The sequence below is a fragment of the Portunus trituberculatus genome, chromosome 30, assembly GCF_017591435.1.
Source record: "Portunus trituberculatus isolate SZX2019 chromosome 30, ASM1759143v1, whole genome shotgun sequence".
Lineage (NCBI taxonomy): Eukaryota > Metazoa > Arthropoda > Malacostraca > Decapoda > Portunidae > Portunus > Portunus trituberculatus.
Window position 1 is genome coordinate 6,992,030 of NC_059284.1, and position 23,220 is coordinate 7,015,249.

General features: G+C 44.5%; 1 protein-coding gene across 1 annotated transcript in view; it reads right to left on the bottom strand.

Annotated features, from left to right (window-relative positions):
* The window catches only part of LOC123510804 (neuron navigator 3-like), a 700,801-nt gene that overhangs the window by 38,433 nt on the left and 639,148 nt on the right, over nt 1-23,220 (bottom strand). The window contains 8 exon segments of the mRNA XM_045266186.1: nt 15,821-16,057; nt 18,643-18,832; nt 19,157-19,288; nt 19,526-19,682; nt 19,796-20,831; nt 20,977-21,007; nt 21,010-21,083; nt 21,629-21,755. Coding sequence (XP_045122121.1) covers nt 15,821-16,057; nt 18,643-18,832; nt 19,157-19,288; nt 19,526-19,682; nt 19,796-20,831; nt 20,977-21,007; nt 21,010-21,083; nt 21,629-21,755 — 1,984 coding nt within the window.

Genomic DNA, 23,220 nt, shown 5'->3' on the forward strand with positions numbered 1-23,220 from the left:
TCTCGTACTCTCGCGTATCCTTCACCTCAATCCCACGGTCCCATTAACCTGAGGAAGGATATTACCTGTGTTCGTTTCACCTGAGGGAGGGAGATAATTAATGCCTCGCCTATGATGATGGTCTGCGGGCAACCCGTGATCTCACCTGCCACTCAAGGTCATATCAATAATTGTATGTGTCAACTTGGTGACGTTTCTCCTTCTCCTGATCTTATTCGTTGTTCTCCTCTTTATCCTCCTCCTCCTCCTCCTCCTCTTCTTCTTCGGTCTTCTCATCATCAAGTTCTGTTTTCTCTCGTCTTTTTTTTTTTTTTATTCTTTTCCATTAACATCCTCCTGTTTCCCCTACTACTTTTCCTCTGTCATTATTATCAACACCACAACAGCCACTACCATCTCCTCCTCCTCCTCCTCCTCCTCCTCCTCGCTGCACTAGGTTTAATTAATTCGACGCGGTAACAAGAACGAACAATGACATCTCTGCAGCGAATACGTACGTTCATGTATCAATATTAGTGAGTAAAAATATCATCTGTCACACACACACACACACACACACACACACACACACTAAAGAAAGTAAAAAGCATGGACAGCAAAAACTAGAAAGAAAAAAAAAGCGACAACCAAAAGTGGAAATATAACTGTGTCCGCAACACTAAAAGGAAAAAAAAAAATAAAAAAGTGGAAGGAAAAAAGTGAAAGAAAGATACAATAAAAGCAAAAATTAACTTCAACGCCCACAAATATTTCCTTCCAAACAACAAACGGAAACAAAGACAAGCACGATAACCAGCACCACCACCACCATCACCTTTCCTTCCTCCTCCTGCTCCTGCTCCTCCCTGTCAACACAAAGGCCTCTAAAGACCAATTATGCAGTGATATGTTAATTACCGACATTCAGTCTTACCTCCACCACCCGCAAAAAGGTTATAGGTCAAGAGGACGAGGAGGAGGAGGACGAGGACGAGGACGACGAGGAAGAGGAGGAAGAGGAGGAGGAGGAGGAGGAGGAGGAGAAGGAGAGAGAGAGGAGGAGGAGGAGGAAGAGAAGGAGGAGGAGGAGGAAGAGAAGGAGGAGGAGGAGGAGGAGGAGGAAAGGGAGGAGGAGGAGGAGGAGGAAGGAGAAGGAGGAGGAGGAGGAGGAGGAGGAGGAGGAGGAGGAGGAGGAGGAGGAGGAGGAGGAGGAGGAGGAGGAGGAGGAGGAGGAGGAGAACAGGAAACAAATATAGCTTCAACGGTCGGTAGAGAGAGAGAGAGAGAGAGAGAGAGAGAGAGAGAGAGAGAGAGAGAGAGAGAGAGAGAGAGAGAGAGAGAGAGAGAGAGAGAGAGAGAGAGAGAGAGAGAGAGAGAGAGAGACTTTTTGAACTGAAAAATGTCCACACACACACACACACACACACACACACACACACACACACACATCACGTTACCTTCCTTGTACGGCTTCCTTTCCTAAACTTCCGCATCTACTAACACCCCTCTTCTCCTCCTCCTCTTTCCCCTCACCTTCCGTAACACAATGACCCTTACAACCACCTCTGTGACCCTAAAAGCCTCCTACAAACCTGCGATATTACCCTTGGGAGGCCTTTAAAGTTCTCACACATAAGCTATACTTCTCTCAAAATAAATTCACATCTTTTCTTTATAATGTGTTTTCCTCGTTTTGATCTTATCTTTATTGTAATAAGTCTAATACTGTTTTTTTTTCTATGTTCCCTTGTATTTCTTTTCTTTTTTCCCTCAAATCGTTTAATGTTTACGGCTTCCCTTTATAATATTCTTCCACATCTCTTACATATTTAGGTTATGACGACAGAGCTAATGTTTTCTCGTTCCTCCTTTGTGTTCACTTGTGTCAGTAGTTCTCTAAATATCATACAGTATAGCTTGAACTGAAAAAAAAAGCTTCTCAGTGACTTTTCCAACCTCATGTTCATCACGGGAAGAGCAAAATCATAGGATGCCCAAATTTAAAATGAGGTATTAAGTCTACGGTGTGCACAGTCCCATTTTCACTACTATTGCCATTTTCCTTTCTGTTTTCATCAAGGTTGTGTCAGTTTTAATAAGTGTTGGTAGGGTTTCATCTATTTCCTCTTGTTTTTTCGTCTTATTCATATAAATGACAATGCAAGTTTAACATCTTTGTCTTTGTCGTGGTTTGCATGTCTGTCTGCTTGCCGGTTTGTCTCTTTTTCTGTCTGATCTTGATAAATATCCGTTCGTTTGCTAACCTGCTTATGTGTCTGTATGCCTGCATGTCTTGCTTTTTCTTTCTATTTTTGTGTCTGTCTTGCGTATTCTGTTTATTATTCTATCCGTCTCCTCGTTTTCCTTCTTGCCTATTTATTTTCGTGTGCCTGATTGTTTGTCGGTCTGTCTTTACCTGTCTGTCTGTCTGTCTGCGTGTCTCTAACTCATATAGCAATCTAGGCTGCAGCAACAAAGGAGATTGCCTGATTTTTTCTCTATCCCAGGTGAGCTGCCTAATTATTTTTCACCCGAGGCCAACAAACACCTCAAAAAGACTATCCGTCCATCCTAATTAGACACTTAACTCCCTCGGCTGTAAAGGTCAAAAACACCTTCCTTTCAAAAACACAATTTGCTTCCGACTGATAATCCTGGAAGCAATTATTACAAGCTTAATGATATTGTAGTTATTTTCAGTGAATTTTGGCTTCAGAGTTCTTTATCAGTAGTAGTAGTAGTAGTAGTGGTAGTGCTGGTAGTTGTTGTTGTTTGCCTTCGTGCTCGTGTTCTCTGTTCATTACTTTTACCTGTTACTTATGTCACCTGTTATTTGTCAAGTTACCTGTCGTGTTATTCCCTTACTTGTTGTGCGTGTTCTCTGCTAAATATATATGTGTGTGTGTGTGTGTGTGTGTGTGTGTGTGTGTGTGTGTGTGTGTGTGTGTGTGTGTGTGTGTGTGTGAAATATTGCATGTGTTTCGTCTTTTTAGTCTCAATGTCTGTTCCTTTCCCCCATTTCTCTCTCTCTCTCTCTCTCTCTCTCTCGTATTTTTATCAGCCGTCAGCCAGCCAAGGGTTCTGCTTTAACAAACACTGCGGTGGAAGACTTAAATATTGTTTCCCTTGTTAAATATTTCACAGCGACGAGAGACAAAAAAATAAAGGATAATTTATTCTGTTTCGTATGAACTGAAAAGCATCACAACAAAGCCCTAGAGAGAGAGAGAGAGAGAGAGAGAGAGAGAGAGAGAGAGAGAGAGAGAGAGAGAGAGAGAGAGAGTTATAAATTCATTTCACCTTCACATCGCACAATAAGTTCGCAAGGTCACGGTTAAATTAAATACCTATCATTTTTTTTTCTTTCGAACTATTTTTCATACACGTCAAGAGCAGGATCCATTCGCGTCTCCCTAAAAGAAAAATATACAGAAAAAAATCCAAAAGTAGAAAAAACTAAAAAAATAAAAAAAACCATGTTATTGTTTGGTATTGATGAAAACAACAGGTTAGGAAGTAAAGAAAACAGGAAAAAAGCGTAGAAAAATAAAGGGTTTTCATAATATTTTGACCCCTCTGTCCTTTTCATTTCTCTCCAATATTTCGTCAATTTACTGCTTCAGACTTAGTTTCATATCTCTTTGAAGCCTCGCGAAGCTTTGACGTTCACTGCAGGGCTGGTGCTTCAAGGTTCGTGACCAGTAGTATTCAAAAGCACTAAGAGTTAATGCTTCACAAACAAACAAAAAAAATAGAGGTTCATGATTCTAATAGTGCTCATGAATACCAAGTGAGCCTCTCTGTCAGTGCTTCGAAAATAGATGAAGTTCATGATTCAAGTATTCGAATCAAGAAACCAAACAACATCAAGGTTCATATTATTGAGTGAACCATTCTCCCTTTCCCTCACAGTGTACGGGAACAACCACGCTTATCCGAGTACTGGATACAATTTCTACAAGAGTCCTCCAAGACAGTCTTCAGAAAATGGCTTCTTTAGTACTGTTGGTCTGAGTCAACTGCAGAGACAAGCAGTGAATGTTCCTCTAAGGTCGATATAAACTTTTCCACCAGCCTTCTCTCTATCTCTCCTCTCCTCCACTCTTCCCTTCTTGGTCCATCCTCTCCTAGGGACCTCTCTTCTCCATCCCTTTCTTTTTTCTACTTCTTCTATTTCTTTCCCCAGCAGGTTACCTTTTTTTCGTCGTAAAATGATGACATATTTCTCTCTCTCTCTCTCTCGTCTGTCGTTCAAACTTTTGACGCACTTTTCTTTCATCTGCTTGTCTATTAAGTTACCTGTCATTTTCTTAATAACAGTATTCTCTCTCTCTCTCTCTCTCTCTCTCTCTCTCTCTCTCTCTCTCTCTCTCTCTCTCTCTCTCTCTCTCTCTCTCTCAGCACACACACGCCCCAAAAAAACTCTTCTTTCTCCTTGTCGACGAACACAACACAGGATGAAGGCTCCTAATTATGAAGTTTCCCGCGAATTCTTTGCATCCTCGCTAAGGACGCCAAGTTAACATTATATTCTGGGTCTAATTCCTATCATCGCGCGCACTCCTTTCGCCCCAACGAGCCACTTCAGATTCCCTTAAAAAAAAGTAAAATAAAAAAGTTGCTATTTTGGGCCTAGTGTTGCTGGAGGGAAACGTGGAATGGTGAGGAGGAAATGGGACAGAAGGGAGTGAGAAAGAGAGGTGGGGAGAGAGGTGGGTGAGGGAGAGATGGGGATTGGGTGGTGGAGAGAGGAGGAATGGAGGAGCACTCAGGGTAAGAGCAAGATAGGGAATGATGAGGAAGGAAGAAATTGAGGATTGAAAGGCAAGGAAAGGTTGGGAGGTAAGACTGAAGGATGGACGAAGGAAAGGAGGAAAAATCTGAAATAAGAGCAAATGTGAAGAAAGGAGGGAGGTGGAAGAAAGGAAAATGTAGAGAAGAGGAGGAAGAGAGGAAAGGAAGAAGAATGAAAAAAAAATAACAAAGGGAAAGCCATAGGGAAGAAAGGAAAAGGTAAAATGAGTGAAGTGAAAGAAAAAGGAAAATTGACCAAAGAAAAGAAGGAAAAGGAAGTGAAGGAAAGATGAGAAAAAAGATGAAAGACGAGAAAAAAGTGAAAGGAAAAAAAATATGAAGCAAAAAGAAGGCAGAGTAAGTGAAGGAAAGAGGAGGAAAACGAAGAAGAAAGTCAAATGGAGAGTAAGGGAGGAGAGTCAAGAGGTTAAAGGGTGAGGGAAGGGGTGAGGGAACCGTGACTGAAGGGGCGAGGCACAATAGAAGACAAGATATGCTAGGAAGGTTCTGTATGTAAGAGCACCAAGTATCTTGTTAGCGTAGACACATCCACAATGCTTCCTGTCACCATCAATAGTGTGTGTGTGTGTGTGTGTGTGTGTGTGTGTGTGTGTGTGTGTGTGTGTGTGTGTGTGTGTGTGTGTGTGTGTGTGTGTGTGTGTGTGTGTGTGTGTGTGTGTGTGTGTGTGTGTGTGTGTGTGTGCGTGCGTGTGCGTGTGCGTGTGCGTGTGCGTGGTATTCTTGCCTGTCTTTGTTTACACGCCTCGCAGGATAAATAACAATAAATCTTACCCACCTACACACACACGGCCCGTTATAGCGTTTGTCAGCAAAAATCTATTATTTACAACGCCGGACCAAAATACGGTTTGCAGACTCGACATACATATCACAGACCAAGCTAACTATTTCTACATATATACTTGAAAACCTCTCTCTCTCTCTCTCTATCTCTATCTCTATCTCTCTCTCTCTCTCTCTCTCTCTCTCTCTCTCTCTCTCTCTCTCTCTCTTTGTACTTACATCCCCTATCATGGTAGTGATGAAAAACCTTCACGAAGGATTAAAGTGTCTTGAACAGAACTACTTGAACCGAATCCAACACCACTACCGTAGAATCAAAACCCACTTCCGTACACTCGATCACTCAGCACTGTACTACCTATGCACCCTTCACACTGCCCATCCCGGTACTTCCTAGCAGCGTGGCGTGGCGTGGGTGGCAAGGGGGAGGTAAAGAGGTGAGTCATGCTGAAGGAAGTGACGTCAACATACAGGTCGATGTTAGCATTATTCTATTTAAGTGGCACGTCCATTAATCATTGACGACGATGAAACTTTGGCGGGACGGTCGATATTTTCCTCCCAACGCGTGTGTCGGGAAGTTTGGGAGCGTGTGAGGTGAAGGAGGACAGAGGACAGGGATAGATTGGTGCGTGTAGCTTCTGGTAGTAAGGTAAACAATGAAAACAGCTCGTGGTGAGGTGAATGACTCTTAGCTGTACTGGAGTAAGTTATATTGGTTACGTTACCTCACTACTGCATCAAGCTGTAATGTGTGTGTGGCGAATGAACATATATATTAACCATGCGGACTTCATAATACTTAATGTTGGAGGAAAGTGAGTGTTGAATATAAGCATTGAACTAGTGTTATAAATATGTAGATGCAACGCTGTAATTAACAAGTTGTAGACGAGTGGTGCTTCAGTTCAACGTACGACAAAGTAAGAGGAAATAAACAAAATGAGTGTTGCATGGAGAACAAAGTGTGGTTAAGCTGAACAAGCTCAAAAAAAGAAATCATCCTGCCTGGAACACAGCATGGTAAACAGGCAGTGGTGTTAAAGCAAATGTTTACACCACACGCGCACACCCACTCCTAACCACCCCCCCCCTCACACACACACGTGGTGAAATTGTAAACACTGCAATTGGAGAGGAGTGAAAGAAAAGAAAGAGGAGGACAAAGAAAAAAAGAGATGATATTCAGAGTGGCAACCATTCTTGTGTGTCATAATGTAAGAAGATACACGACTGGCGCGCCTTCCCCCAAGCCTCTCTCAAGCACGGGACGGAGACACATTATGGGGATGAAATATTGCCCCACTTCAGAGAGAGAGAGAGAGAGAGAGAGAGAGAGAGAGAGAGAGAGAGAGAGAGAGAGAGAGAGAGAGAGAGAGAGAGAGAGAGAGAGAGAGAGAGAGAGAGAGAGAGAGAGAGAGAGAGAGAGAGAGAGAGAGAGAGAGAGAGAGAAACTTTACTTCCAGCCACTGTAACTCCTTTCATCTCTGTTCCCTTTGCCACACTCGCTTTCCTGCCTCGATTGTTCCCTGATTCACCTGCCAGGTACACCTCATCACTAGAACGTCACGTGGCAGGTGTACCGTACCAGGTGTACCGTGGCGCCGCTCGTGGCAATACCAGACCAATAAAAATTACTCGCGACTTCACCGCTCAGAGGGGAAAACTAACACTCGTCCACGTAAAGACTCAATTCTGAAGGTCGAATATTGTTGACACTACTATTTTTCACGCTGGAACGAATGAGTGGTGTTCTTTTTCAAGGCAGTAAATACCTCGCTGGTGAAAATGGTGAATGTTCTTAATGTTTCAAAGGATATAGGTTAAAGTTCACGAATGAACAAGTAAATGCTATTGTCTTTCATGCTCGTATTTGATGGTGAAAAATGATAAATGAAGGTTAAAGTGACATGTCGAGTCTGTACTAATACTTGCTTTCACAGGATAACACTTACCTAAACTGTATTCTAATGCACGCTCATAAATACTTGACTAGTGAAAATGCTAAACGTCCTCTGTGTTTACAGGAAAAAAACGACGAAGAGAAAAATGATATGTTGAACCCATGCTAACACTTGCTATTCAGAGGAGGACGAGTAAACAGTGTTCTAAGGCCTGAGCGATCAAATAGGGAGCGAGCAAACAGCAAAAGAACCCAGATTAACTCCCGAGTCGTACACTAAATGAAGAAAAAAAAATGTTGAGGATCTATTTTCCTTTATGTAGGCAACCCTTGTGCTTGTGTAATTCTCACGTATTGGTGAGAGTAAACACCGACTGAATGCCTGCTTTCAACTGCGGGGAGAGAGAGAGAGAGAGAGAGAGAGAGAGAGAGAGAGAGAGAGAGAGAGAGAGAGAGAGAGAGAGAGAGAGAGAGAGAGAGAGAGAGAGAGAGAGAGAGAGAGAGAGAGATTTGAATTTTTATCTCACTCATAACTAGTAAATCAGATGAATTATAAACAATGAAAAATAACAAACCATAGTGAAATGTAACAAAATAGTTCAGGAAATATAAGTTAGTTAGAAATGCATTGTAAAAAAGAACACAATGATAATAAATTCAAGACCTTCACGCAGAGGTACTGGGAATACCAAGAACTCTGGCGCCCCTCTGCCACTTCTGTGTCTGAGTCGATACCCAGCCTTCTACAGCGTCCTCTCTTGAAATAATTCACACGCCCTCTGGAGCCCCGACTGTCCCTTCCCGCGTTCTTGCCAGCCACGCACTACGCTACCCTACTGTATGAGTCTTGTTAAGGTCGACTCTTGGTGGTGGTGTTTTTATTTATTTATTTATATATATATGAGAGAAGCCAGCCAAGATCAACAAAATATTAAAAAAGGCCCACTTGAGTGCTGGTTCCCTAAAAGTAAAGAGTTAGCCAAAATTAAGGAATAAATGTCATGTCAGTAGGTGGTATGGATAGATTGTCTAATGCTAAGTCTCTCCTGAGTCCACTGCATATTTTTCAGTAGATAATACTACAATATTGATTAGCCCTTTTATTTTCATTGTTATTATTAAGATTGGATTTTCGAAGTAAGAATGGAAGAATATAAATAAAATTGCCCGTTAAGGTCCCATTCCTAAGAGCCAAGTGGATTATTCAAAGTTGGAGGAAAAGTGAGTGGTTAATAAACGTGTCATTGAAAGGGTGGTGAAGACTCTTGTCATTAATCTTCTGACCTCCACAGACCCTTCTTAATGTAAGTATGATCGTTTAATCATAACCAAACTCATGGTAAAAATGCGTCCCAGTACTGAAGGGCTGAAGGTCAGTGGGTATTTATTGAACGTACGAAGATTGGTGAACGGCTCTTGAATTATTACTGAAGGGTTATGGGGAGGCTGGTGACTGAGAGGGTTCACTGCACACGAGTCTTTCACCATCCATCAGTGCGGGACGTGAATGAACAGAAAAGTGCCATTGTGAGCAGCCCTGGGTGGCGGAGGACAACGACCTAACCTAACCTCATTTTTGAAGGCCACAGATGATTTACCGGGAGTGCAAGAGTTCTCATTTTAACCGTGTAGAAATCTTGTTAATCTCTCACTAGAACCGTAAAAATGTACTTAAAAACCCGTGCAATTTCATAAAGAGCCTTTTGGAATTACTGGAGAAGTTGCTCAGAGTAAAAAGTGTGAAGTCACTGTTGAACGAAGCATAAATAGGTAAGAGAGTGATTGAGGAAAATTTTACTCTTGTGTCGGTAAAGCCTTCGTCAGTAGCAAAGGAAGTTACATCACCAAAAAGATAGCTGGAACCGCGATTTTACTAAACCACCACCACCACCACTACCACCTACTTCTCCTCCTCCTCCTCCTCCTCCTCCTTAGTCCTTCAGCATTCCTCTTTCCTTCTCTTCATCTCTTCCTCATCTCAATCCTTCCTTTGGCGCCTCAGCTTTCCGCAGATCATTCCTCCTGCTCCTCCTCCTCTTGCGTCATATATCTGCTCCCAAAGTCAGCTGACGCACCATATAGCAGGTGACAGGAGGAGGCGAAAGACGAGGAGGAGGAGGAGGAAGAGGAGAAGGAAGAGGAGGAGGAAGGAGAGGTGAAGAAGGGAACAACGACAATGAGAAAGGCAGCAAAGAAAAGAAGACGCAAGAGAAGACACGAAGGATACGGAAGAGGAGGAGGAGGGAGAGAAGGAGGAGGAGGAGGGAGAGGAGGAGGATGGAGAGATGAAAAAGGGGACAACGACAAGGAGAAAGGAAAGATAATAAAAAAGGAAGACGCAGGGAAGACGCAAGAGAAGATACGAAGGATACGGAAGAGGAAGAGGAGGAGGAGGAGGAGGAAGAGGAGAAGGAAAAGGTGGTGGAGACAGTAATGACGAGGAGGAACAGTAATATCAGGCCAGGGTCACGAAGATCGAACAGCAAAGCAGGACGGAAGCATGACATGTGGTTCTGGCCGCGTCAATCCTCGCCACACAATAAAAGTGACGGGAAAAAAAGTGAGATTGACCGCATTCACTAAATCAGGTTTGCTCCCTCATGTGTCTGTCTGTCTGTCTCTTTTTCTCTGTCTGTCTGTCTGTCTGTCTTTCTGTCTGTGAGGGAAGAAAAATGCAAATATTGTAATGTCACGGGTATTTACTTGATTTTTCTTTCTTTTCTTAACCTGAGCACATCTTTTCTCAGTGAATCACACCTATTTCACATTAACACTTTTGCGAATATTTGCATCATAAATTAGAAAAAAGGGATACACTAACAAAATGCATAAGTAGATATCTTTTTATGTATTTTTAGCACGTATTTTCGTCGTGAAGCGCATGTGGGGATGTAAGTATCGCACCACAGCATAATTAATCTCAGCCAGAAACAAGGTAGAGGTAATTCACTCATCCCTGATTAATCCCGACCCTTTGTGGTGAGGGGAGGGAAAAAGTTCTAATCTCGAGGCTCCCCGAAAAAATAAGTTCTTAAATTTTCTTGTGCGGAAATGTTGACCTGGCCTGACCTTGCTTTGACCTTTCAGCCGCCCACATGGAAGCTCCACTATGCATGAGGTCTGACCTGGTACCCCCCCCTCCCCTGTTGTCCCTGATCTCCTGCTCCCGTGAGACATTAATGATCTCTGCAGGGGAGGGAAGAGGGAAGAGGGAACAAGAGGGAAGGGGAGAAGGGGAAATGGAAGGGAGGGTAGAAGAGAAAAGAAGAGGGAGAGGAGATGGGATGAGTGCTTGTTCTCTTTTCTCCGTGTGGCCACTTCCTCTTTTATAAATATTGCACGCACGCACGCACACACACACACACACACACACACACACACACACGGAAGGATATCATGCAATAAACATTCCGTCTTCTGCTACGAGTTCTAGAAAAACAAAGGCAAGACAAGACGAACCAACATTATCATTCCTAAAACGGATCGACTTAGAGAGAGAGAGAGAGAGAGAGAGAGAGAGAGAGAGAGAGAGAGAGAGAGAGAGAGAGAGAGAGAGAGAGAGAGAGAGAGAGAGAGAGAGAGAGAGAGAGAGAGAGAGAGAGAGAGAGAGAATAAATACATCTTTCTTTCCCTTCTGTGTGGCAAAGAGGAGGAAACGTGAGGAGAGAGTTAAAAGTCTGGAAGAATGATGGAGGAGGTGTGTTTAATAGTGGCTGAATCCCTCCCCCTCCCACCTTCCCCTCCTCCTCCATCTCCCTTCCCTTCTCTTTTCTTACTCTCCCCTCCCCATCTCCCTCCTTACTGTGCTTTATGAGCAGTAAACTCCCCTTTCTTTCTTTATTCCTCCCTCTCTCCCTTATCCCTCTGTTCCTTCACGTTTCTTGTTTCCAACCTGCTTCCTCTTAATTTCATTTTTTTTTCAACTTGCTTTCTTCTCTAATAATTCTCTCTCATTTCACTCTTTTCTTTCGCTTCTTTTTTATTAAGACTGGCATTCTCTTTTTTTTTCTTCCTATCTCTCCGTTCGTCTGTTCCTTTCTTTACTTAAGTCTGACATTTTCCCCTAACCTTTTCTTTCTTCCCTCCCACATCTTTCCTTTCTTTGAGCCAAGTTTGGTCACTAAGTTTCCATCTCTTTTTCTTTCCATTTTTCTTTCATGCATCCTTTATCTTTTCAGTCCGTTTGTTTATCCTGCTTCCTCTTCTCCTTTTCTGTCTCTCTTTCTCTTTCTCCAAATTATTTTTCTGTAGCTTCTTTCCTTCCATTTTTCTTTGTTTTTGTCCTTTTCTAAACCTTTCTTCTCTCTCTTCTCCTCCACTTCTTGCTCTAGATATTTCAAATCTTTTTTCTTTCTTCCTCTTGCACTTATTTCGCTTCTTCCTTGCTTTGTCATAATTCATATTCCTTCTTTTTGTCTCTTGTCTCCTTCCTCCCTTCCTTCCTTCCTCCGGTAACAGGAAGCGTAGTCATATGTTTTTTCTCTCCCCTCCCTCTTCCACCTTTGTTTCCTCTTACATTTCAGCTTCATATCCTGCAAGCGATGCTAAAAAATTAATGCGGAGCCGAACCCGACACGTAATTTCGTTAACTGATGGATGAGTTGCGCAATGATCAATAGAACGTAAATTTATGCAAACGAATGAGAGTTGCGCAACGAAATGTTTACTTCGTTAGCTGCGTTATTTGTCTTTCGGAAATTGATTATAGGCGAGAAACTACTGCGATTTACACTTACCGCGTTAGAGAGAGAGAGAGAGAGAGAGAGAGAGAGAGAGAGAGAGAGAGTGATTGAAATTGGAAGGACGGAAAGGTCGAAGGGATAAAAGGCGAGGAAAGAAGAGAGGGATGGAGAAGGCATGCAGGCAAGAGGAAGGAGGAAAGAAGAAGAAGGAGATCAAAGCAAGTTGGAATGCGGACGGATACGAAGCAAGACGGAGGAAAATCGATAATAATAGTGTAAAATGTCAATAATAGGTTAAAATATTGATCAGTAGTAGTAGTAGTAGTAGTAGTAGTATCGTCATTATGTCCCGTCCTGTTTATCTTTTTTCATCTTCTAATTGTTCGTCAAATGACCGCCTTTCAAGCCGCGAGTGACACAAACACAGACAATAGGAACAATAATTAAACCTGAACAATGGGAATGAAAACAAACCATTTAACTCTTACATCATTGACCTAAACGATGAGTCACACTATTATCCCTCACTCCGCCGCCTGCACCACTGCCCACTCACTTATTCCACCTCTTAACCCCTTCAGTACTGGGACACATTTCTAGCTTGAGATTTGTGTACGATTAGACCATTTCATTGACATTAGGAAGGTTCTATGGAGGTCAGAAGATTAGTGGTCAAAGTCTTCATTATATTAACTCCTTCAGTACTGGGGCACATTTTTATCTTGAAATTTGTGTATTATTAGACCAGTTTATTGACATCAGGAAGAAGACTAATGGTCAAAGTCTTCACTATTTTAACTCCTTCATTACCGGGACACAATTTTATCTTGAGATTTGTGTACGATTAGACCATTTGATTGACATTAGGAAAAGTCTATGGAGGTCAGAAGATTAATGGTTAAAATCTTCACTATATTAACTCCTTCAGTACTAGGGCACATTTTTACCTTGAAATTTGTGTATCATTAGACCATTTTATTGACATTCGGAGGGGTTTATGGAGATCAGAAGATTAATGGCTACAGTTTTCACTAATATAATCCCCCCACATAAGTTTCTGAAGCTGCATAAAATCACCAAATAGTAACGAAATAGTACTCAAAGTTAAAACTATCATTGCTCTCTTTCACCTCTGCTCTTTCCCTATCCCCTCTCATCCCCTCGTCTATATGGGGGTATATGATCACACGGAATGAGAGAGGGGAAAATTGAAGGGGAAGAAAAGGCTTGTTTCTAATTCGTTTCTGCCTCGTTTCCTCTCATCCGATTTCACGAGACCCCCAATCAGTGTCATTCAAGGGACAAGCAAGGGTTCACGGATCAGGGTTAAGAGGTCGCTCGAAGCAGTCCCGAATCAGGGCGTCTCGGAGCTACAAGTGCTTCAAATCACGACGGAAAAAGGTAATGAGGGGAAACTTTTCAGGGTTCAAGTTATGAAAAGAACCTTAGATCTTTTTTTTTTCTCTTCCTAAAAAGAATATAAAGAAAAAAAGCCTATTACGTTGAGTTTTCTTTCTCTCTCTTTCTCTCTCTCTCTCTCTCTCTCTCTCTCTCTCTCTCTCTCTCTCTCTCTCTCTCTCTCTCTCTCTCTCTTGACGTCATTACTTAATTTAGGGTACGATGTGGTGGAGGAATGAGTGATGGGGTGAGAGGGGTGAGGGGAGGGCTGAGGGGAGGCAACAGATGATTTAGAGGAGTGGTGGTAGGAGGGATGAGGGAGGGGAAGTGAGGTAGGAAGGAAAGGAGAAGGAAAACCAACATTCTTCTATCTACACTGAATCTTACTCTCTCTCTCTCTCTCTCTCTCTCTCTCTCTCTCTCTCTCTCTCTCTCTCTCTCTCTCTCTCTCTCTCAAAGTAGTAATTTAGCAAAAACAACAAAACAACAACAAGAAAAGTAATATATGAAGGGAGGTTTTCATATTGGCAGTTAATTACAACGGTACAGAGGAGGAGGAGAAAGAGGAGGAGGAGGAAAGAGTAAGAAAAGAGAAAACAAAGCCTTGTCGTCTTGCGAAACTTAAGATTTTACTTTTGTTTTCTTAATTCTACAAGTTCGAAACGATTCGGTCGTCGCATCTTTTTCTCTCAGACTCGAAATACTCTGATGAGAAAACTTTGCAGAGCTCACCTGACCGCGCGTACAGGTGTGTGGCGGCGTGGGCGGGCGGGCGGCGGGCGTGCGTGCGTCATGAGGTACAGGAGAGCCAGGAACAGGGTGCCAGTGAAGGTTAACAGGTACAAACACACGCACAGGTTCCCATTCATGTCCAAACAGGAACGCGTGCACACAGAAGCAGCATTTGGGAGTCTTGAGGTCACGACACGAGTATTCAGCAAACGCTTCCTTTTCCTCAGCAGTTCGTGTGTGTTTGTTCATTCACTCCCTTCCGTCATGTGGCTTGAGTCTTTGTATTCAAAATCATGTATTAACCTCTTCAGTACTTGAGCACATTTTTACCTAGAGATTTGTGTATGATTAGACCATTTTATTGTCATTAGTAAGAATATATGGAGGTCAGAAAATTAATGGCCACAGTCTTCACTATTCTAATCTCACAAATTTATAAAGCTGTATAAAATCACCAAATAGTAAGCAGAATGAATATGGAAACGCGTCATGGTGCTGAAGAGGTTAATTAACAGAACACTTGCCTGTCTCAAAATATTTTAACTTAATTTTTTTCACTACGCAAACTTTGTATTCAAATAACGTAAATTTCTATTCTAACTGTTCCGTACATTTTCCACTTTGAATTCGTAATCTGATGTGCTTATAGACTGCCAGAAGCAATATATGCAACTCCAAAGAAATACAACACGCACGACGATCCACTGAACAAAATCCACTTGAAATCCCTCGTTTAGTTGTCACTTAAAATAATGTGAACTGCAAGACCAGCACGAATAAAACAGCTGAGAGACGCACAGATAAACGAGGTACGAGATGAACTGAGAGAAGGCATTGACTCCGACACTTGCATTACATCACCACCTCTGCCCCTCCTGCTGCTCCATTCCCTCCTCCTCCTGCTCCTCCTTCTGTTGCTGCCGCCGCATTATCCTGAGCAGAGTCGCTGCATTAAGGCTCCAACACGCCTCAAAGCTTTGCAGCGCCACCCGGTGTTCCTCTAAGCACTCCTCGAGGCTTCACGAGACAGGTGAGTGATGAGAGACTTCCCTGATCTTCTCTCTCTCTCTCTCTCTCTTACACACTGAAGTTGGAGCAAAAACCAAAGCAATGCAAATAAGGAACAAAATGAGAAAACAGGAAGATTAGAGGAATGTCGGAGAGAGAGAGAGAGAGAGAGAGAGAGAGAGAGAGAGAGAGAGAGAGAGAGAGAGAGAGAGAGAGAGAGAGAGAGAGAGAGAGAAACAAGGTCAAGGTTAAAGAGGAGGAAGAAAAAGAAGAGGAGGACAAGCCACTCCACGCGTCAGTCCAAACAAAACGAAGCTTCTCTTTTTTTTTCTTATTCTTTAAGCTTCACGCGGCGAAAAATGCGGGTCAATAAAAACCACACCAAACCTGCGACTTGACTCACTCCACACCTGCTGCTGCACACACAAGTCGCATATTAGTAACACCACACAGCACGCAGGTTTGTAAGGGAGGAAGGGAGATATAGAAACACACCTGCATGCTATTTTCAAACACTCACCGCTTGACTCCTCCACTATCTCCTCCTATTCCACCTCCTCCTTCTCCCCCTTCCTTCTCCTCTGGCGTGTTCCCTTCTGCCTTCCTCTTATCGTTAAACACACTCGTCTCTTCTCCCGCGTCCTTACTTTTTACATCTTCGTCTAAAACGCCTCCTTCGTCAAAGGGGGAAGGAGGTTCTGACGAAGGGGTGGAGGCGGGGAGAGAAGACCCCTCCTCTGTGTCCTCTGTGCCACCACTTCGAGTCCCAGAGTGCAAGGGGAAATTGGTGAGAAGTACAGAAGGGGAAAGAATTGCATTGACACCGAAAAACAGGCTGGAAAAATGTGCCAAAAAAGGTGTTGACAAAAATGCAGAATATTTGGCAAGAAAGAAGAGTGAGAGAATGAGGTAACCATTATCTTTAAGTGACATCTACATACATACATACATACACAGACCAGGGAAGAAAAGTGCATGAAGAACAATGGATAAAGGAGACATAAGTGAGGCATACAAACTTACATATATACATAAGCATACATACAAAGACGCAGAATTTACAGAATAATCAACACTTATTTATACTGCACACACACACACACACACACACACACTGATATCAGAGAAAGACACAAAGAAGAGCAAAAACAACAATACCAACAACAATAACAACACAACAGTCGCGCCACTGCAAACATCATCTATCCATTTTCCAAGGACAGACAGGTAAAAGCAAATTAATAAATAAATAGCGATAATTATACTCTCATATCCCAGGCAGGTCATGAATTAACTGGTGGCTGCGGGGTGACCTTGGGAAACATAACCATACACACACATAACCTAGAACCACGTAAACTGTAATTTCCCTTCACTACAACCTTATTGAGATAGAAGGCCGGTGAATGGATCAATATGTATAAGCGAATGAATTATTGAAATACGTAGAGAAGTAAGAGTCGTAATATTTCAAGTATAGACTAACTGAAACAGACCCCACGTTATGTAAAATGAAGAAACGTGCAATTCAAGTGGTAAATGTGAAAATAAATCGATAAATGACTCAACTTCTCCTATATACGAGTGAACAAAATGAAAGTGTTATAGGAAGTATTAAATTTCGGGGTTAATTAAGGATATACCGACCCCACGCGATGCAAAATGAATGAGGAACCGTGTAAATAATATAGTATGTGTGTAAACAAACAGAATAATTCGCTGGGGTCTGTTCATGTGTCGCGTGTCTAGCCTGGACATTGCGACATTTTTAAACTAGGAGGTAAAAAGGCGCCTGGTCTGGTCTGTATGTGGTCAAGTCTACTCAACAACGCTATACCACACCATACAGCACTATAACATTGACCAGAAACAATGAAAGGACGCAAAACAAAGCAGTAATTGTCTTTTTTTATCTCTATGGCTAAATGAATGAATGGTAATAGTGTGATGCGGGTGTGTTGTGGCGGGAGGCGAGACAAGGCGAGTCGAAGTGAGGTGACGGGAGGTGAAGCGACAGGAAACAAGGGTAAGTGTTCGCTAATCCAAGAAGTCTGGACGGAGTTTGAAAGCATGAGTCACCACGGAGCGGCGGCCAACACCCAAATCAATACTGCGCCTCCGTTTTCTTCCCCCGCTTCCCGTGAAAGAGAATGGAACTATCTAAAGGTGAGCTTCGATATTTTTCAGCAGCTGGTTGTGAATTGACAGCAGACGAGAGTGGAATTGGAGTGGACGTTGATGATATACAAACTTAATGCAAAACTAATGGTGAACTTCGGTATTGCAGGTAAACGGGACAGATTAAATAGAGGAAATATAAAACAATACCAGTCATACAAACGCAAGAAATGCAATAATGATAATAAAGTGGACCAGAATACAACTTTCACTTACACTGAATTATATTAGCAGTGAAAATGAAATGAAACACTCCTGTTCATATGAAAAAAAAAACAACAACACGGGGTTCAGTTACTTTCCCTGATGCCATATGAACAACAAATGGAAAAAAAGGCTTTACAATGCCGACTTTCATAATGGAAAAAAAAGCCAATAACCATCACACCAATAGTCCAATAGTCCGCCTGTATAAGTCTATCAATACCGAATTTAATTACCGCCTAAAATTTGATCCACTCCAAATGGTGGCGATTCTCTAATTCCGATGTTATTGGGTGCGTCATTTGATTAAAACCATTTACTGCTCTTTACTGAATTGGCCTCCCGCCACGCTGAAAGGTTCCTGTGCTGTGGGGCCGTCTGGTCTGGAGTGGTCTGGTCTGTTTATAGAAGTGTTGGAGTCTAAGATCGAGTTGACTTGCATTTTGTCTGTCTGAGCACCCAAAGAATTGCAGACTTGATTGTGCGGATTGTTTAGTCTACATGAGTTCAATGGTCAGAGGTTGGACAGAACAATTATGTGTTATTAGGATGTTATTTTCGTACGTGGAACTAAACTGTTACGTGTTTTGTTTATATCAAGTGACAGAAGGGTTAATGTTGTTCATGGGAAATAAGATAAATGAAAAAAAAAAAACTGGATATATGAGGCGACCATCCAAGAAAGTGACGACTGAAAACTTACAAGAACACCTCACGACACTCAGCTACTTTCACGAACACTCTGGTAAGAAAAACACCCTCGTACACTTAGGATACACTCAAGGACATACACCATGGTACACAAAACATACGACACAAAGAAACAACGTTATAAACACACCAAAGCAACGATATAAACCCAGGTACCAACACACACGCACACACAAATTTCTCCCAGGTGCACTGCGGAATACACTTTTATCTTTCCCTAAACATGAAAAGCACGTGTGGTCAACTTACCTATCGTCCTGAATGAAGTGTTGCACCTTATTCATGCTCTCGTGCACTTGCCGCATGCCCTCCTTGAAGCGCTGGTTGAGGCGGTGGGCGTACAGCGAGGCACCTCCTTCACTCATATACCCGTCCAGGTCAGAAGAGTTGCCGGACCTGTAGCCAACGTTCCTCAACACGTCCCCGTCTGACATGTAACCTGAGAGGGGGAGAGGGAATGATTTTATCGGGTGTGTTGGCTTGATGCTTCTAGGGTATTCGATATTCTTTGCTATGATTACCTCTGCTACATGTAGGCCTGAAGGCTTTTTGCAGCTTCCCATAATTCGTTCATGTTCTTACGTAAAAGTTCTCATACTCTATAGAGAACAATTTTGTATGTAGACACTGGGGAGTCTAGTGTTCAAGGTAAGCTCGTGTCTTCAGAAAATGGAGCGACAATGACAGCTTAAGAGAACATTTCTAACACAAGCCACCCTCGTCCCTCTATCAGTGTAAGGGAAAGTAATGTCTCTCAGCTCACCGTTGGTCAGCTCCACACTCTCCAGGTCACTGTAGTCCCCGTCTAGCACCTGGTTATTCCCTGGCGGCCGTTTGAGGTGAGGGCCGAGCCGCATCCCCTTCTGAGGCACCGTGTTGGCGGTTTCCTGCAGGGCTGTGGAGCAAGATGGAGGTGACCTAATTAGCAAGATGCGTCTTTTGAAAGAGGCCTTGTTTAACTTCTCCGTCAATGATTATCTAATTTTTACAGCTCTAAACCTGTTTTCAATGCATCACATCAAGAACAGTCCTAACAAATGTGTCTCTTGCATCAGGTAAGAAATATCTTTGCAAGTTGTTTCCTAGTGCAAATACACAATCCATTAGCCAAAAGGCAGATGTGTGCACTTACCGAGCCTAGAGACGTGAAGAGAGGGCGGCACGGTGCGTGCCTGATGAAGGCCGAGCCCCCGCATGTAGCCGTACTGCGAGGTGCGCACCAGCGGCTGCATCGGCTTGATATTCAAAATCACCTCGTCTCCTTCCTCTCCCTCGGGCCTCTCATCCACCTGTGGACAGCGTAACGTGTGGAATATAACAAGTGATAATGTACTGCCAAGTGATGACACGTATACACACTGTGGCACCAGACAGTCTGCGTCACCACCCATCCGTCACTTACCTTCCCCATCTTGTAGTCGGTGACACTGTCATCCTCGGAGCTAGTGGGCTTGTAGATAACCGACGAGTTGCCAGACGAGTTACTGTTGCTGTGGCCGCTGTTGCTTTGCGACGACTCGCTGATATTGGAGCCCGACTCCGAAGGAGTGACCAGGTGGTCCTTCTCTCGCGGGATGGGCATTGGGCTCACCAGCGCCACGCTGATGCCCGAGGAGGGCTCCTCACGTCTGCCCAGCTGCTTCTGTCGAGGCAGCGAGCCCTTGGGGTCCCGCGGTTCTTGAGGACAGTTGGGATCAACACCTGCAGGCGTACTGGTGCTGCGTGACGCGCCGCTGCTGCTGCTGCCCTTGGAAGTCGAAGAGCTTGACTGATGGCGGACCATCTTATTGTAGTCCTTGGCTTGGTGGGGAGTGTTCACGTTAGGCGAAGACGTCGGGGTGGTGGGCCCCGTTCGCTCAGGAGGAGCTGCCTTGGTCTGGCCCTTGACGTGAGCCGTGGGCTTGGGGATGCCAGTGCCCGGCGTGCCTGGGGGAAGGGGGCTGCCAGGGGTGGTCGCTATGCCAGGATCACCCTGCTGCTGGTGTTGTTGTTGCTGGTGGTGGTGGTGGTGCTGTTGCTGCTGCATCGCCACCGAGTTCTGCTCAACCAGCATTGTTGAGTTGTCCTTGTGGGAGTTCTCTTTGGGCGGCAGCGCTGGGGGCACGTGGAGGTCAGCGAACTGTGCCGAGGCGTCCTGGCGAGAGGCTGCGACCCGTGACTCCTTGGCCTGGTCGGGCAGGGAGTGTTGGGGTGGCTGGGACCGGGAACGGGACCCGCCATCCAGCTCCAGAGTAAGCTTCTCACTCTTCTTGCCGGAGCGTTCCTCGCGGCCGCTTCTTTCGCGGCTTTCGCCTCGCTCAGCCCGTGGGTCGCGGTGCGCCTTGTGTCCTCCCCGCGGCGACCCTCGAGACCCCTCTCGTTCTTCCCTTTCCTTCTCCTTCCGCGAAGACTTGGGAGATTCCTTACTGTCTTTGTTGCTCGACTTGGAAAACTTTGACCTGTAAGGGAGAGACGCCGCGTTAGTGAGGTCATCACGTTTACCTGAGGCTGGCAGGCATGCCTCTATTCTGAACCAATCGCGGATCAGGCGGTATGTTAGAGAAAGGGACAGGGAGGAGATGTGAAGCGAGCAAGGAGCAGTACCTGATGCCGCGAAGTCCCTGAGGTTTAGCGGGGGCGGCGCGCCTCCCTGCTGCACGTCGGCGTGGCTCGCCTGGTCACTGCTGCTGCTGCTGGTGCTCACTGGCAAGCTGCACATACACACCACAGTTAGTGAAACGCCCACACACGCACACGCACAGGTGAGAGTCTGTTCTGTACATCCCACAGCCCTCCCAGGTGTTACAGTGTTGGCAACGTTGGCTGCGCCTCACCAATTACCACTAAGCGGCTGGAGCAAACACTCGTCTGTCACCAGTACACACACAGGCGCGGCGTGAAGGAGTTAAGACATGCTCCATGTTTGTCTCCCTTGTTAAACTGGATTAATTGGCTAGCACTGTAAAACCCTGAGGCAGGCAAAGATTGTGGAAGCAAATTAGTTCACCTTTTCCCTACCTGACCAATGTTTTCTGAGACTCTAATGAGGTGTGTTGAGGGGAAGGGGGATAGGATGAGTAACCCTTTTGAGATGACGAAACCCGCCAGGAGACACACACCTGTGCTAACACCTGGCTGTTCATTCACACGTAACTTAGCTTAGGCAGAGGCAGGGTAAGGCAAGGTGAGGCAGGGACGTACAAGCAGGGTGAGGAATGAAGCAAAAACAATGAAAAGAGGGTGAGATGGGGCGTACCTCTGATGGGGCGGCAGGGGCGGCGGCTTGGCGTCAGAGCACACACTAGTGGAAGAATCAGATCGCTCAGACCTGGCGCTACTGAAGCCGCTGCTGCTGCTGGTCCGCTTGCTCACACCGCTGCTGCCTGGAGGAGGATTGAATAGTGGCGTTAGGTGTGCCGCTGCTGGGGGCGCTGAAGAAGAGGGGTTGTGATGCAAGGATGTCAAGTACTATCAGTGGTAGTCGTAGTTTTAGTGGTAGTGATAGGGGTAGTGGTAATATAAAACTTATTTCTATCAACGCTAGTTATTCTTGTAATGTGAAATTTCGTATATATACATATTAGTAAATATACAATAAAATTTAGAACATTAAAAAGTAGTGGTGGTAGTGGTAGTAGTAGTAGTAGTAGTAATCATTATAGTAATAGTAAAGACACAGACAATAACACCATCCCATTACATAACCGAACACCAGTAATTACACAGAATGAACAGAACAACGGCACGCGTGAAGGCGAAGAGAAGCGTGCGTCGGGGCGAGTGATGAAGCGTTACATCGGCAGTGACGAGCGGCGGCAGACCATTCGCACAAATAGCATTGCCCTCAAACACCTGCTACATCCACCGGCGGCACAAACTTGCACTGGGTGAGTCGAAAGTCAGGGAGGTCGGGACGAGGCAATAACCATGGTAGTCACTGTTAATTTTGCATAGTTTAACACGTGATGGCTGGACTCAATCAAGGCAGCCAGCGACTAAACTCCCGAATCGCGTGTTTCGAGGCTCCTTTCCTTAGACAATGTTGTTGTTTTGTTTTCATCCGCGCAAATAAGATAAAAGGGAAGCGGGAGGGATTTGTAAGACCCACAGGCTACCGGGAGTCAACGAGGCCCGGGGAAACGAACGAGAGAGAGAGAGAGAGAGAGAGAGAGAGAGAGAGAGAGAGAGAGAGAGAGAGAGAGAGAGAGAGAGAGAGAGAGAGAGAGAGAGAGAGAGAGAGAGAGAGAGAGAGAGAGAGAGAGAGAGAGAGAGAGAGAGAGAGAGAGAGAGAGAGAGAGAGAGAGAGAGAGAGAGAGAGAGAGAGAGAGAGAGAGAGAGAGAGAGAGAGAGAGAGAGAGAGAGAGAGAGAGAGAGAGAGAGAGAGAGAGAGAGAGAGAGAGAGAGAGAGAGAGAGAGAGAGAGAGAGAGAGAGAGAGAGAGAGAGAGAGAGAGAGAGAGAGAGAGAGAGAGAGAGAGAGAGAGAGAGAGAGAGAGAGAGAGAGAGAGAGAGAGAGAAACCGCAAGAGAGAGACCAAGAGAGAGAGAGGCGGATGGAGCGGCCGCGGGTCTGCTTTTTACTGTGGTTGAGCTCCGATTCCTGAAATGTGGAGGCGTAGCGAGGGGCAGAGAGACGGAGAGATGGAGGGAAAGGAATAAAGAAGAGAAGATGAAGGTGGAACGGACAGAAATAAGGAGAGAAGAGGGGCGAGAAAGGGAAGGGAAAGGGAGGGTAGGAGGCACCAAGGGTCTACCTGGCCTGTAAATTAAGTTAGGAAGGAGGTGAGGTCTCGTGAGCGCTGCGTCAAGTGAAGTTAATGAAGTTACGGAAGATTGGAAGAGTCGGCGCCC